At 43.0% G+C, this 15,808-nt stretch overlaps 1 protein-coding gene across 2 annotated transcripts in view; it reads left to right on the forward strand.

The window, feature by feature from the left end:
• Window positions 1–15,808, forward strand: part of DPP6 (dipeptidyl peptidase like 6) — a 483,312-nt gene that overhangs the window by 47,709 nt on the left and 419,795 nt on the right. Inside the window, exon 1 of one of the 2 annotated variants that reach the window (XM_080974043.1) lies at window positions 4,714–5,175. The exons of the other annotated variant lie outside the window; for it this stretch is intronic. Coding sequence (XP_080830169.1) covers window positions 5,125–5,175 — 51 coding nt within the window. The 5' untranslated portion in view covers window positions 4,714–5,124. Of the gene's footprint in view, window positions 1–4,713; window positions 5,176–15,808 lie in introns of those variants that run through there. 2 annotated transcript variants of the gene reach the window in all.

Genomic DNA, 15,808 nt, shown 5'->3' on the forward strand with positions numbered 1-15,808 from the left:
TTGTAAGAAAATAAAAAAGGAAAATAAAAATTGTGATGACAAGTTATTGATGCCTAAAAATTATCTCAGGCTTTAGTTGCAAACGCCAGACATTGTGTTGTGGAATGCAATGGGTAGAATATCCAGTTGTGAGAAGCGGAAGAGACGTTTGTAGAGAGAGAATGCTTTGGCCCAAACGGAAAAGAGAATCTTAAACACAATTACAAACATCGAGATAGATAGATTGATAGATGGGATTAAAAGTGATAGCAAGTACTTGCCAGCAGCCTGGAGATTAGAACAAAATTCTTTTTAATCATAGCAATTGCTACTGCAGTGCCAAAACCACATTAAATTAAGTGAAATAAGATACAACCAATGACTCCATTAGAAATAAACCAGGGTGGGGGTGGGGTAGGGAGAAGAGGTAGAAGACCTACGGCATGTGGTATGCAAAAGCATCCAGGGAGCAAAAGAATACAAATTTGCTAAAATGTTTTATGTGCTTGAGGTTATTAGGAGACTAATTTTCTTACAGTAGTATTTACGTTGGCGCATTCACTATATAATGTGTAGCTGTGTTTGTTCTTGTGCGCCCATTGTTGGCTGTTTCATTATATTTTTCCCCACCTTTCTGTCAAGGGGCTCACAGTGACTTACAGGTCTCTTAGTCCCAGAAACTGGTATTGGAAGTAGAACATATCCATCATAGGTATATTCTCCATGATTTTGCCTAATCCCCAAGTCCAAGTTGGTGGCCAGGCTAGGGCTGTGCAATAAATTGCCACATCGTTGAATACAGTACCAGTATTGAACATTGTGATAAGTGTTTCAGCAAGGCAATATGCCTGTGAACAAAAGGTGGAGACTGAACAGCTTCCCAGGGGGTGTCTCCAGCTTTGTTTGCTCTCTCCTTTCTCCCTCCTAACCCATGAAAAATGACAGTAAGTCCTCACATAAACCAGCAAACTCTTTCAGCTTCACCAGTATCTTTTCACTTAAGAGCTCAGCTAATGATGCAGAGCCTGCTAACAATCCAGGAGGAACCTCCTTGGCTAGACAAAGAGGCAATGTGGTGTTTATGTTGGTTCCCTAATAATAATAATAATAATATTTATAATTTATACCCTCCCCATCTGGCTGGGCTTCCCCAGCCACTCTGGGCAGCTTCCAACAAAATATTAAAATACTGTACGGTAATGCATCAAAAATTAAAAGCTTCCCTAAACAGGGCTGCCTTCAGATGTCTAGTAGTTGTTGTTCTCTTTGACATCTGGTGGGAGGGCGTTCCACAGAGCGGGTGCCACTACCGAGAAGGCCCTCTGCCTGGTTCCCTGTAACTTGGTTTCTCGCAATGAGGGAACCGCCAATAGGCCCTCAGCGCTGGACCTCATATTAAAAAGGAAGGTTTGTTTTTTATATATATTTAAAGGAGACTGTTTGTTTGTTTGTTTGTTTGTTTGTATGTTTGCTTGCTTGCCCTCCCTCCCTTTGATTAAAAGGGAGAGATTGGTGGTATGGGGACTTCTGGGGGAGGCCTTGGGGGGGTGGAGGGGAGAAGATTTATCTGCCTGCCTTATGCTTAAATGGGAGGTTAGGTACTATGTGAGAATGATGGTGAGGGTGTTTTTCGGTAAGCAGTGCAAGGAAATGTGTGTCTACTCACAAGCAAGCCCTATTGAATTCAGTAAAGTAGAAGTAAGTTTAGTTGAACTCAGTGGGGCTTGTGCATGTATAGATTCCACTTAGACCTCTGAGTGGGGAAGCAGATGCAACTTGACTTGTAAATCACTTAAACTACTCATAAATTAGTTGAAAATATATTAAACATAATATATGGAAGTTTATTTAATATTTTTTATTAAAACTACTACTTCCCTTACATTTTAAGGCCCTTCACCACTTCAGGGAGCCTTGTCAAAGCCCTCTGCTGCTGCAGGGAAGTATGGTGCACCCTCTATCGCCAGAGTGGTTGGGAAACCCAGCCAGATGGGCGGGGTATAAATATTATTATTAGTAATTATTAGGCGGTATGGCAGGACCCTCTGCTGCTGTGGGGAGGCCCAGCAAGACCCTCTGCCACTGCAGATATATATCGTGATATATCGAGATGTTGTGATATTTAGCTGGTGATATACTGTGATGTTGAAAACCAGATATCGCCCAGCCCTAGTGGCCACCACCACATATTTTGGTACTGAATTCCATAATTTAACCATGTGCTGTGTGAAGAAGTGCTTCCTTTTGTCTGTCCTGAATGGTCCGCCAAAAACTTCATAGGATGACTCCACTGGGGAATTGTGAGAGAAGAAGAAAAACTCTCTTCCACTTTCAAAAGAAGACAATCAAAATTACTGTACTGTAGTTTCATGTTGATTGGTTTCAACAAAGTTTATCTGAATTTGGCTCTTCTTGGAGGGAGTTGGTCTACAAGGCTCTTAAGCCAATGTATATTTGTGACTCTCGTGACATTGCTAGCTCTAATAAGGGAGTGAAAAAGAGAGAGCATTAATCTTCTAAGTGATAAGTTCATATGTTTTATCACATCAGAAGGGCAGATTTGCTGTGGTTTTATGCACTCAGATTTGGGTCAAAAATGCACTTTGGTTACTCTGTTGATTCAACCCCCTCCCCCCCAAATTTTCTGATTTCAGTAGGACCACTTGATTGCAGCTGCTCAAGATTTTGTGACGGTTGGGAAATGGTTTTACTGTTAAAGATTATCAGGTGTTTTTTTCATCTGGAAGGTTGACTGAAAACTTAGTTTTAGGCCGGGGGACCTGTGGCCCTTCAGCTCTTGTTGATAAAAACTTCCATCATGCATGACCGTTAGCTGTGCTGGCTGTGGCTGATGGGAAAAGGAGTCATGTTTTGACTGGACTTGAGTCCAACTGAGGACTACTCTAGGGGTTTCCCATCTCTGATTTAGGTGACAAGTTTGCAAGCTTTTTTGTGAAAAAATGTTAATACCAAAAAACCATCGCAAGTGTGTTATGATTTTAAACTCTCGGCCAACCTTTCTCCCCTAAGCTTCTAGCAGAGAATATAGTTTTAAAAATAAATAAAACTAAAGCCCTCCTCAGCGAGGCTAAGTATGGTCCCGCAATTATCTCTTGCAAATCAGCCGCATGTTTTCCTACCTTCTTGGCTCAGTTACATGCCGAACAGCTAAAGGACCCAAATACTCTTTCAAGGGTAAGTGAATTGTGTGCGTGCGCGCTGCAACAGGGGAGCTGTAAGTCGCGTGTCCTCCCATTTGCTGGCGGCGCCTGAAGGGGAAAAGAAAACTGCAGTCGAAACGTCTTCTCCTCGCAGCATTTTCTAGCTATTGGCGTGACTAGACTATAAAATGAACCCCGCTTTGTTTTTAGGGAGAACAGAGCGCGCTTTTGAATGGCTGGACGCTCAGAGAGTGTGGACAGGGGAGGAATAAGGGCAGGAGCAAAGCGATACGCGCGCTTTCCAGCCCTATCGATGACTTCCTAGCTGGGGGGTATGGAAGAACGCAAAAGCGACCGCAAGACACCCCCACCACAGTGGTGATTGATGAATGGAAGGGATTACAGAAGCAGCAGGGCATCCTGGGAAGATGGGGAGGGAAGACTGAACAGTGCATGCTGTAGCAGCAGCTTGTGTGTGTGTGTGTGTGTGTGTGTGTGTGTGTGTGTGTGTGAGCGCGCGCGCGCGCAAAGGTGAAGTGGGTCTAGAGACAGGGTTTTGGGTGTGTCTCCGGAGCAGCTGGGAAAGGCCGGTGAGCACCGTGTGTGTGTGTGTGTGTGTGTGTGTGTGTGTGTGTGTCCCGGAAATGCAACAACAAAGAGGGATCCTGGAAGTGGGCGTGGCAAGCAGCTCCAAAGGGATCCGAACTAATTCTTGATAGAATGAAGGGAGGTATCAGACAGGGATGCTGCCGGAGAGCAAAGTGGGGCGGAGAGGCAGCGTAGCAAAGATGTGGCTCAGGAAGAACTGGAAGAAGCGTCTTACCCGGGGAGTTTGCATGGAGGGCTGGCGGCCCACGGGCACCTCGGGAAGGGTGCTGCGGGGAAAGTGCCACGCCTCTTTCCCTCCCGGGCGGTGGGGACAGCAGCAGCTGATTCAGATGCAGGCCCAAAAGAGTGCAACCATGGAAACGTAGCGGGTGTCCCATAGTAACCTGCAACAACAACGTTATTGATACCAGTCCTTCCCTCTCTCCTCGCTTGCAGCAGACGTGGCCCCGCTTGCTCCTGGCTGTTCGCTCCCAGGCTGATCAGGGCGGCCAGGGAAGACAGAGGAGGAAAACCGCGATGGAGGGGGGGGGGGCGCTCCTGCAGCTAGTGTCCTAGTGTCAGCTTCATGTGCAGAAAAAGGGGGTTTGTATCTTCTTCCCTGGCATGACACTCCTCATACTTAGGGTGCAAATGCATAAATAGAAATGCGTTTGGAGAAGAGTCAACATACATCACCCTTTTTATTCTTTCCATCCGAAAATCTGCTTAACCTTGATTAAAAAATAAATAAAAAGCAGCGGCTCTCTTTTCTTTCTGCCGGTGTCTGTGGTCTGTGAGAGAGAGAAAGAGAAGGAAGCGTTGAGCACGTGCACCGAGGCAAGCCTCACCATATTATCACGACAGCGACGCTTTCCTTCCTCGCGACAGCGGTGTGTGTTTGTGATGTGGCGGCGAGTGTGCGATAGGGGACGAGCTTCCTCTCTCTCCTTCTCTCCCCCCCCCTCCCGCCAATGTTTACTCAGAGTTCTCGCAGGACGTGATTCTAAGCTGAGCATCTCCCTCTTTTTCTTCCCCTTAAATATTTCTGGAGTCTTTGTTGCAAGGGGAGAGCGGAAGAATGATGAGGACGGCGGGTACCACTACAACCCCACCAAAAAAAAAATATCCCATGTGAATGTTTTTTTTTAAAGGGCGTTGAGCTTAAATGAGGGGGGGGGGGGAGAAAAGGGGTTGGAAATCAGAACTCTTTTCCCTCCTCCCCGCTCCCGTTTCCTTCCCCCCTCCCCACGAATAAACATCTCCTCGCAAGTGTAAAAAGCCGAGCTTCCTGACTAAAGTGACCAAGCCGATGGATTATTAAGTAGTAAGCCTGTATTGTAAGGAGACTGGCAGGCACGCGCTTTCCATCAGCACCGTCTCCCCATCCAAAGGCAAAATGAAGGAGAAAGCAATGATTAAAACCGCTAAAATGCAAGGCAACATGATGGTAAGTGACGACGACTCCCGCCGCCGCCTGCGCCTCAGTAACTCCGGGGCGTCTTTTCTCGGCGTTTGTTTGATACTATATATATATGCAATGCCTCTTCTTAGGGGAAGCGTGATCTGGGCAGTCCACAGGATCTCCCCCACGCCTTTTGCATTTGGAGCCCACCTCCTTAAATACTAGATGGGTCTGCCTAAGGTGGATTCCCACCCCCCAAACCGGATGGCGATGATCTTTGTCTGTGTAGATGCTTCTATTGTGGGCTTGGAAACCCATTCTCTCTATATATTTATATCAAGATTGATGGAATATATAAATATTCTATTTAGCTATAGTAACGGGGAATATGGGAGAAGCAGAGTGCGCGGAGGTTGAACTTGAACCTCAGGATTTGAAAGATCTTGCTTCTTCCTCGCCCCCACCTGCTTACTCCTCCTCCCAGTCCATTGTTTCCAGTTTGATAAGCGCTCTGGCTGTTCCTGTTTTTCCCCCTCTCTCACACACACTCGGACTTGGCGGAAGGTACAAAGCGAAGGGTTCAGTGCCTGGTCTCAGGTGGCAGCGCCGAACTCTTCCCTGGGGATTACAAGATGTCTGGAGGTGTTGAATTTTGGGGGAATTGAAACCAAGATCAGCAGCAGCGCCTCGTTGACAACTTTGACAACTTGAGCACCGGAGTGTGTGTGTGGGGGGGGGGGGTCTTCCTCCCCACCTCCCGTTTTCTGCCTTTATTTTAAGCAACAATTCTTCCTTCCTCCCTTCCCAATCCCCATCCCTCCCATCTATTTATTCTTGGTCGGGTACTTTTTTTTAGCAATAAAATTTGCTGAGTTCTCCTGGGGAAGCGCCGGATGCCATCTTGGCGCTGATGGAAACGCGTTTGTTTTGCCCTCCTTCGATCGAGGGAGGGTTTGGTTTGTTTAGTGGTTCGTTGCGGGGGGGGGGTGCTTTATGGGCTGTACTGGCTGTGGGTATGCTGATGGGATTTTTGTGAGAGTGTGTGCCCTTGTGGCTGTCTGGCTTGTTTGGTGGCACGTGATGTATTCATAGGTGATATGTTTCTTCTTTTAACTTAATAAAAAAATAACTATTGATGCTTTTTATATAAACACTTTAAAATTAGTAGCTGCTTTTTTCGGTAAACTATCTTGCACGCTCATTACTTAGGAAATGGCTAATGCTTAAGTGAAAGGTGTGCGTGCGTGCTTGGAGGTCGGCCTCTGTCTCGTCTGAGGTACTTAAATGCAGCAATTCAAGTACTTTGCGTCCTTTCACTGAAGCCCCTGTTGGTGATTCACGATCCTCTTCTTTTTGTTGTTGAAAGGAAATGCTCTTTCTAGCACAATCGTGCTCCCTGCCTACCCCCCTTTCTTTCAGCAGGAAGGTGCAGTACTATGTGACCTGTGAATCCAACGAAGGGGACTGAACAGGAAGTTATGGAATCAGTTTTCAAAAGGGAACATTGCATTAAACATGACTGTTGCCATCTCTATTGTCAATCCTTCGCAAAATGCTTGAAACAGAGGTTCTTCAGCTTAGGATTTCTTCCACCTACCCTTTCCCTCTCTAAAGGTCACTATAGCTTCTTTTGACTTGGCTGTGACTAAAAGAACAGCTAGCCTGCTTGACATGCTTTCCAGCTGATTATGCTGCAGCCTTAGCCTGATTTGCATGTACAATGTTGCAGTATTAATAAAGAGAAACCTATTGCTCATTATGTTTTAATGATCTCTTTAAAGGGAAGGAATAGGTTTCCCTGCTCCTGCTAAAGAAACTGATCTGTATTATTTCTGGCAGGGGTTTCCTCTTTCCCTGTTAGTTGCCATAAGTTCTGCTAGGTGCTAGAGTGGAACAGATCAACACACTTAATTCTAGGTCACATAGTGAACGAACTAGGAACATAGCTGTAGAGCAAGAGGTAAGCACCCCCGGATCAATTTCTTTCATTGAAATCAGTGCTAAAACTGGCTGCGATCCACAGACTCCATTAATTCCACAGTTGTCTGTTCTGAAGTCTTGTGGGGCTGTTCTGAGTGCGTGCAGATGTCTCGACTTTAGTGGAGATCTGTTCAGCCAAAATTGTTGAGTCACAGGTCTGGAGTACTGACACTTAGCTTTAAATATTACCCCTGATTTGTCTGTTACGCTTTGTCTTCGTTAGTAAGTATTGTATTGGTTGTAAGGGGAGTTGGTGTTCGGCCATTGCAACCTGTAATCTGGTTTGTAGCAACACGTGTCATCTGTCCTAATGCATCTGAGCACTACTAATGGACAGTTGGAAAACATAAGACATAATAGCTGTGCTCAATGATGTTTTCAAGGTACTGTGCTGCTGGTTTAATTTTGAAAAGGGCATTTTGCCATGGAATCTATTCTTTGTTAATGTTGACATTTCCAAAGTGGCTAGACTAGGAGGAGTGAGCCTTTATTTCCAGCCTAAGGGCCACATTGAATGCTGGGCAACCTTCAAGGGGACACATGCCAGTGGCACTAGACCCCAAAGTGGGCAGAGCAATGTGTCTCTTACTTTGTACAGTAGCCTACATTTCAGCCATGGCAAAGCTATACACTTCTATGTTCCCTACACACACACACACAAGCACGCACAAGCAATCTCCGCATCCAGGGAAGCAGCGGATGTTTACGTTCCAGTTAGGGAAAGGCACTTGAGGAGGGTGAGACAGAGCCAGTAAGGAGACCTGGCCAGAGGGGAGTCCTGGGGAGAGACATCAAATTTGGTCTGCAGGCCAAAGGTATCCAACACATGCCCTGGGCCATTGTGTTTCTGTTTACTCCATTCTGAACTTTTCTCATTCCCGTTGCCCACTTAACAAAACTTTCTTCTTCCTTTTTTAAAACAACAACAACACACTCACCAATCATTGTGCCCTTCCAGGATTTTTCTTATAGACATATGTCATAGTACATTTATCTTGAAAACAGTTGATAGGCAAAATTACAGCAGAGATTTGGTCTATCAGCAATGCTCCAGTTACTCTGTGTAATGTTTGGTGGCAGGTGATGAACTGCTTTTCTCAGGGGTGGGGGTGGGGTCCCTCCAAATTCTAAAGTGTGTGTCTGTCTTTCGTTCATAAACACACTGCTACCTGCTTGATTGTGGAAAGTAATCAAACAGCTTTCGGGCGGTATTCCTACGAGCAATTTGATTGTAAGTTTCCTGACAACTTGCTGAGTATTTATTGATCTCTTTCTCTCTCTCATTGAAAGGTTCTTGTTAAATTGAACTATTTCATTCATGTGTGAAAGACAGCCTGTGAAAACTCTGTAACGCAGCCTGTTGTCTTGTTATGAAAACCCTGTAACTATATTTCAGTGCCCCTACACCTTTTTGAGGTCTTAAGTTTTTTAATTAAACCAGCTTTTGTAAAAACTAGACCTTGTGACACACGGATAAAAGTTGCATTTATTTTTGGTTCCCCCTCCCCCCTCACACACATATTGTGCAGCCTGGAAAAGCTTCTATTTTTACTCTATTGCATTCCTCATTCATCAAACTAGCAGAGGGAATATCATGAAGGAGGCAAAGCTCCCAGGCACTCTGAGTATGTCAGTTCATTATTTCAGTTGAATGCTTTGGTAAGTGGCATAGGTTTGCTTCCATATAATCACTTATTTTTTAAAATAAATTTGCATATGCTTCAAATGGAGAACATAAATACCTCCATAATTGCTGTGTTGTGGTAGAGACTATTCTATTGCATAGCTCAGGTTGCAACCTGATACACCACATGCCTGGGACTAGGTCTAATTGAACTCAATCTAGCTTACTCCTGAGTAGACATGGACTCTTACTTCTCTCTGTGTGTGTTTATAGGATTGAACTGCCATTGGTGCTACTTGGGACTAAGGCTGTGTACAAGATCCTGTTTATTCTGCATTCAGTGCACTCCCACGACTGGTTTGTGAAACCGTGTACACAATCCACACATATCCTGCAGATCCTTGAGAAATACTGTGTTTTGATATGTTCCCCCTTCTGCCAAAACACTTTCTATTCAATTTGAAAATGTAACCATATGTATGATGTCTGTGCCCATTCACCGTCCTCTGGTGTAGACAGACAGACAGACGGGCAACTTGGAAATAATAAAACCATAGAATGGTATGGTTGGAAGGGACCCCAAGGGCCATCTAGTCCAACCCCCTTCAATGCAGGAATCACAGCTAAAGAATCACTAACCAGATGGCCATTCAACTTCTGTTTTAAAAACGTCCCATGAAGGACATACATCCAACTGTCCTCATGTGTGCAATGACACGCAAATGTGTTTTGAGTATGTAGCCCAACTGTTGGGTGGGAGAATTATGTGCATAAAAAACTCGCCCTAAAAGAAGGAGAAATGCAGAAGCATCACTCCACCCTACAGCAAGAGATCCCAGACATGCCGAAGTGATTTGAGTAGTGAAATTTAAGAAGTGTTTGATTGCTCTCGAGTAAGCATATGTGTTTTCTTTAATCGATTGTGCTAGGCAACAGTGGCCACTGTTTTCATTTTTACTCTTTTTTCATATAAATTTTTATTAGTTTTTTTAACATACCATTTTCAACAGTAATTAAACATATTTTTTACATCTTATTCAATATTTTGACTTCCATCAGTCCAGTCTAAAAATTTTCCAATCTAAACTCTTAGTATACATTTCTTATTTTTCCTGTTACATTTAAAACTCATAACCAATATCTCTATTCTTTATTTGTAGCACTTCATATATTTCTCCCTACAAAACTTCTTGTAATTCTGCTAGCGTAATTTGTTGATTACAATTGCTCTTCAAATAGTTCGTATACTTCTTCCAATCTTCTGTAAATCTCTGTTCCCGCAGGTTTCGAATCCTTCCTGTCATTTTGTCCAATTCTGCATAGTCCATTATTTTCATCTGCCATTCTTCTTTCGTCAGAATTTCTTCTTACTTCCATTTCTGGGCTAACAGTACTCTTGCCGGTTTTCATTTTTACTCTTAGTGGGTCTGGCAACTGTGGATTTTGAGAAATGCAGGGAGGCAGATAGAAAGCTGCCACTAGCCACAGTGGCTATGCTCTTTCCCCATGTTCAGAGGCAGTAATGCTTCTGAATACTAGTTGCCAAACACCATAGGGGTAGGTGTGGAGAGTGCTCTTGTGCTTGGCACCTCCTTATGTGTTGCCTACAGGCATCTGGTTGGCTGTTGCGAGAACAGGATGCTGGACTAGATGAGCCATTGGTCTGATCCAGCCAGCTCCTCTTGTTTACTTACCTTCATCTAACCTCAGTTCCTAGATTAGGGGGTGGTTCCTTCCCTATCTCTATAGTTATGCTCATAGTTCAATCCATGGAATTGTTAGCAATGAGGAAGCAAATACTTGTAATAATAATAATAATAGATGGCCACTGAATACATTTATATAGAGTATTACTGACGTTTTCTTTGTTTAAATCAGAGTGATCAAGAACAAGAGGAGCTTATACTTGGATTCTTCATGTTGTGGGAAATTATTGGGGTGTGAGGATTTTGGGTTTTTTCCTGTATATAATGGGGCACAGAACCTATGTCCCTCCTGATGTCGTTGGGCTCCAACTCCCATCAGCCGCAGGCAGCATTGTGAATGGTGAGGGATGATGGGAGTTGTAGTCAAGCGACATATGGTGGGCCAGAGGCTCCCCACCCCTGGCTTATAGTTTTGGGCTGGGGTGTTTTCCATGCCGTCGTCTCCATTGAAGCTTCACTACTGCCAGAGGTACCCAACATGATTCCCACCAGATGTTGCTGGGCTTCAGCTCTCATCCTCCCCAGCCAGCATGGCCCAAGATGATTACTGGGAGCCGTAGTGCAGCAACATCTGCAGAGCATCTTGTGCCTACCTCTTGCCTAAGGTAAGGATGATTTCCCTGAGAATTCAGTTTCCTAACTTCCCTGAGTTGATTTCTTGCTGAATATCACTGTAACATATAACTACTATTCTCGGGAGAACTCGTGAACAATTGCTCACTTACTTCATTTTCATATTCTTTCAATATCATTTAAAACTATTGCCGTTGTTCCTCCACTTCAGACGGTCCTTTTGGTATAACTTAAATGCTCCCTGTTCAGCTCTTGCATTTGAGATACTCTTTTTTGTCAATGTGATCATCTTCCTTTAACTTAAATCTGAGTTGTTCAGAATTGACTGTGGGTAAATTTAATTCAGGAAAGCTGTTGGGTTGTAGGGTATAATAATTGCTTCCATTAGGAGTAAACCCATTTCATTCAATATTTGCTTTACTCACTTGGTGCCCTTACTAGCTGCTTTCACTAGGGGCTTAACTACCTCTCAGGCCACCTTTAGTAGGCAGTTTTTTGTGTTTGGTAACTGGAAGGCCTTCATGTTGACAATGGACATCTCCACTTGCATACATATTCTCTTGCACATCATGCACACAAGGAGGAGCCAGTTACGATTTGCACGGTGAGATAAGTATTACGATGGCAATAAACCCTACGTGACCAAATACTGTCTTTTCTGACATTTTTGCAAATCAATGAGCCACACTTCCAAAAAGGCACAATTGCACTGGAATTTATGCAGTTGTATCTACTTGTAATGAGTTATGAATTTGGCACACAAAGAGGGAATACTTTTACTGAAGTGAAACAGACTTAATTGAGGTCAGAATTTAGCCTAATGTCTTGTCTCTCTTTCAGTTAAAGGCATCTCTCCAAACTGTGAGCTGGTAGAATGGCAGTTATTACAGAGAGTGCATTCATTCCCAGTGCTTTCAAGTAAAAAATTTGGTGTAGCTTTCCATCACTCCTACTTTTGGTAACACACGAAACTGTACTGGTTCTTTGGTTCCTGAATCTTACTATTTTGGTTAACTGTAAAGGGCAAATAGGGACAGCATTCTAGTCTTGTGAGTTCTCATTTTCTAGGGCTTCTGTCCAACTTACGGTTGCATCTCCTATTGTGGTTGCTAAATAAATATTAAATGGGCAGAAATCCTGTAGAATTTAAGGGAGCTGTGCATGGATATGATGGGTCATTAGTCTTCTTTTAGCTTAATTTGGGAGCCTTTCCCCCTCCTTCCTACCTTGCCTTATCTAATGTAAATATTACTGTAAGACCTTTCCACGAGGTCCTATCATTTTATTTTTTATATGATGCTTAGGATGCCAGCACTTAAATAAACATTGCATTATGATAAAAGTAATGCAAACTGATCAATTCAAGCCATATCTTAGTGATGGTAGCATAGCAATTCTAGTTGTATAATTGGTTATCTTGGATTAACAGCCCCATGCTAATTTCCACTAGGTTCCAATCTACTTGAATTCAAAACCTACTTGAATTTTCTTTTGTGGGAGGTAATTGTTTTCTTAGCATTATTGTATAAAGGGCAACCAGGATACCCAGAACTGATTTACATATTCACTTATAATTCTCAGTCTCAGATAAGATGTTATTTTTTGCCAAATCCTGAATTTTGTTAAGTCATTATTTCCATTATTTTCCTTGCAAGTCTATGTATGTATGTATGTATGTATGTATGGGTTGTTGTTTGTCTGTTTTGATTCCAGTATCAAGAAAACAGCACCAGAGTTGCCCTCTGGGTGCAGGCAACATTTTTTGTAGGCGACTCGGGGATTAATGGCAAAGCCATTATGTGACTACATAATGATTGCTTCAGATCTTGATTGTATTGCTGATACTGGGCTCACATTCCAGCTAGATTACACACTGAATAATGTAGTTGATTCTGTGTTTATGACCTGTGAGAACATATAAATAATCTTTATAATGGCCTATTTTTTTAAGTTCCATTATTCTCCAAAGATTGTATAAAATGTTTGAATTCATTATCTTGTGGCTTTAATGGGTAATGATGATTGAATAACGGGGAAAATATGGGGCTGGTTTTTCTTTCATTGTGCATGAAGAAACATTACCCCATCCCATTCTATTTCCTAATCACATGGAATCTTACAACAGAACACCAAAAAATCGATTAGCTGTGCCCTGTTACCTTTAATAGGACTCCACAAATTCCAGAATTAAGACAAGTCATATAGTAAGCCAGGGCTTTGTTTCAACCGGAACTCACAGGATCTCAGTTCCAGCACCTCTCATTGTGGGTGCCATTGCCATTATAAGAGAACAAGAGAGGTGTTTGTGGTGAGTTCCGGCACCTCTTTTTCTAGAAAAATAGCACTGAGTAAGACATGACAGTATGCTTTTCTTACACCATTAGAAAACACTAGATACAATCATCGTATGTTGGATATAAACTGAATACAATGATTGCAAAATATTTTTGGGATTATTTGACTGAGAGGTGCATTTCTCATATGACACCCCCCCCCAACATATCTCACTAGTTAAGACTTCTTGGAAATACTTGTACACTGTGACTCTGCTGGTTGTACATTTGCTAGTTGTACACTTGCTTTTTGTAACATCTCTTATTGCTTCCCCTTTGCTCCGTTTGCACTCTGCCTCGTGCTTGGCTGTTCCATAGAGTTACATTAGGTAGGTTTGAGCTTAGCATATTGGCCACTTCCTTTCCACCCAAATAGCTCGTATGAGAACAGTTCCTTGCAATTACGCTAATTGTTTCAGCTATGCAAAAGAACACGTGGGCGATAACATCCGAAAACTGCACAAGAGGCCTGTCCACTGTGGTATGTGTGGCATTTTGAGTTGTACATATGTTTGCACAGGCTGTGGAAATGAGGACATTCCCCCCCCCCGACATGATTCCAATATACAGTTGGGTAATGAAGGGCAGTTGCATTGCACTGTGGTGAGGAACCTAAGGCTCAGGGACTGAATGTGGCCATCCAGGGATCTTTATCCAACCCATGGAATGGTCCTTAAGCCAAACTCTCCTTCCCACACTAGTCTTGCTCTGAACCCTACTTGAGTGTTGTTGTTTACATTTGTTATGTTTGTAATGATGTAATTTTTTATATGTTGTAAGCTGCCTCGAGCATGGTTTTAACTTCGGAAAGGTGGCATACAAATAAAATGATTGATTGATTGATTGATAATTCCTCTTGCTTACTTGGATGTGGAGGGGTTGTGTGTGTGTGTGTGTGTGTGTGTAGAGCTATCTGTGCAAAGGTAAGAGACACATCCATTTTTGCCTTTGGCCCTGCCCACCACCTGTATGTAGCCCCCAGAATATGCAGAACATACCCATTGGGTTGTTTACAAATAACACATCAACAAACCCAGTTTTGCTATAGAGTATGCTTGGCTATTGCCCCTCTCACAATGCCTGTTTTCTGTATTCAAGATTTATATTTTTGGAGTATTGTCATCCATCTGTTTCAGAAGACAATGGAGGAGTGTGACTTTTGGGGGTGAAGTCAAACTGTTGGTTGGTTGCAGCACCTGCTGTGGCTGTAGAGACTGATATGGGAGAGACATTTTGTTGTTGTTGTTGCAGCAGCTGGGGCAAATGAAGGCGTCTGGTTGTGCTGCTGCAGATGCACCAAGGAGTTTGTCCTCTCTGTGCTCCTCACAGTGGTCATCCCTTAAGATTTCATTTTTGGTGTGCACCTAAGAACAATATGTGGAACACCCTTCAAATCTAGGTGAAATTGGGTGAAGGGTTGATGCCCACATGAAAATGGAAGGGGATTTTTTTTTGAAATGGCACTTCATCATTATTTCTTTACTACATGCTTGTTGACTAGGCTTCCTATAAGAGATAAAACAACCACAACATCCCGTGTGTGGGTTTGTACTGTTTTCCCCTCCTCCTCCTCCAGCAATGAAAACCTAATTACGAGAGCGTGAAAAATGCTTTTGCTAATGCCTTCTTATAATATGCTCTGGGGGCTGGGAATTATTTTTGTGAGGATTTGGTAGGTAGAATAAGTATTTGGATGGAAGAACTGTTTCTTTTAATGAACTGTATATACTCATGCTGTTAAAATAACATTTTGCAGGAAGTTTGGCAAAAATAATTCTTCACAATTCGAAAAAAATAAAATAAAATAAAAACACCAAAGACTAGATCTTGGAAAGTTTGCAAAATATACTAGGAAAAAAAATTCAGTGCAAGACTATAAATAGCCACCCACATTTTAGTGAGTAAGAGTCCCTTCCAAGTGGCCAGGATATGCCCTCCACACCGCCATTTGTCCCATGATTTTCTTCTGTAGTCCCACTTTCCCCAGGAATAACCAACGGTTACTGCTGTATTGGAACAAACATTGATTGGGGCTTTTTTTTGGCAGATTGATGTTCATTCCAATTCAGCAGTAAACAGTGGGTTTTCCTTGGGAAAGTAGAGGGGCAAACAAACAAACAAAAACCAAAAACACCTATTGGGTCTGTGGCAGGAAATCACATGACAAGCAGAAGAGATCACATGACAATGAAAGTGTAGGCGAGCCCTTATTTTTTCTTTCAGCCATGTGCATGGAGTAGGGCTGGGCAATATCTGGTTTTCAGCATTGCGACATATTGCCAGCTAAACATTGCAATATATCAATATATCATGATGTCCGAAATAAGGATGGAACTATATAGAGGTGAATTGTGGACTGACTAACCCTTGCTGGTGCCACATAGTTGTCCTTGTACAACCCAGTTGCTGTATTACAGGAGGGAATCACTGATGGCAGCCTCTGCATCCTCAGAAGAGTTCAG

Source organism: Podarcis pityusensis, assembly GCF_964106645.2.
Source record: "Podarcis pityusensis genome assembly, chromosome: 12".
Lineage (NCBI taxonomy): Eukaryota > Metazoa > Chordata > Lepidosauria > Squamata > Lacertidae > Podarcis > Podarcis pityusensis.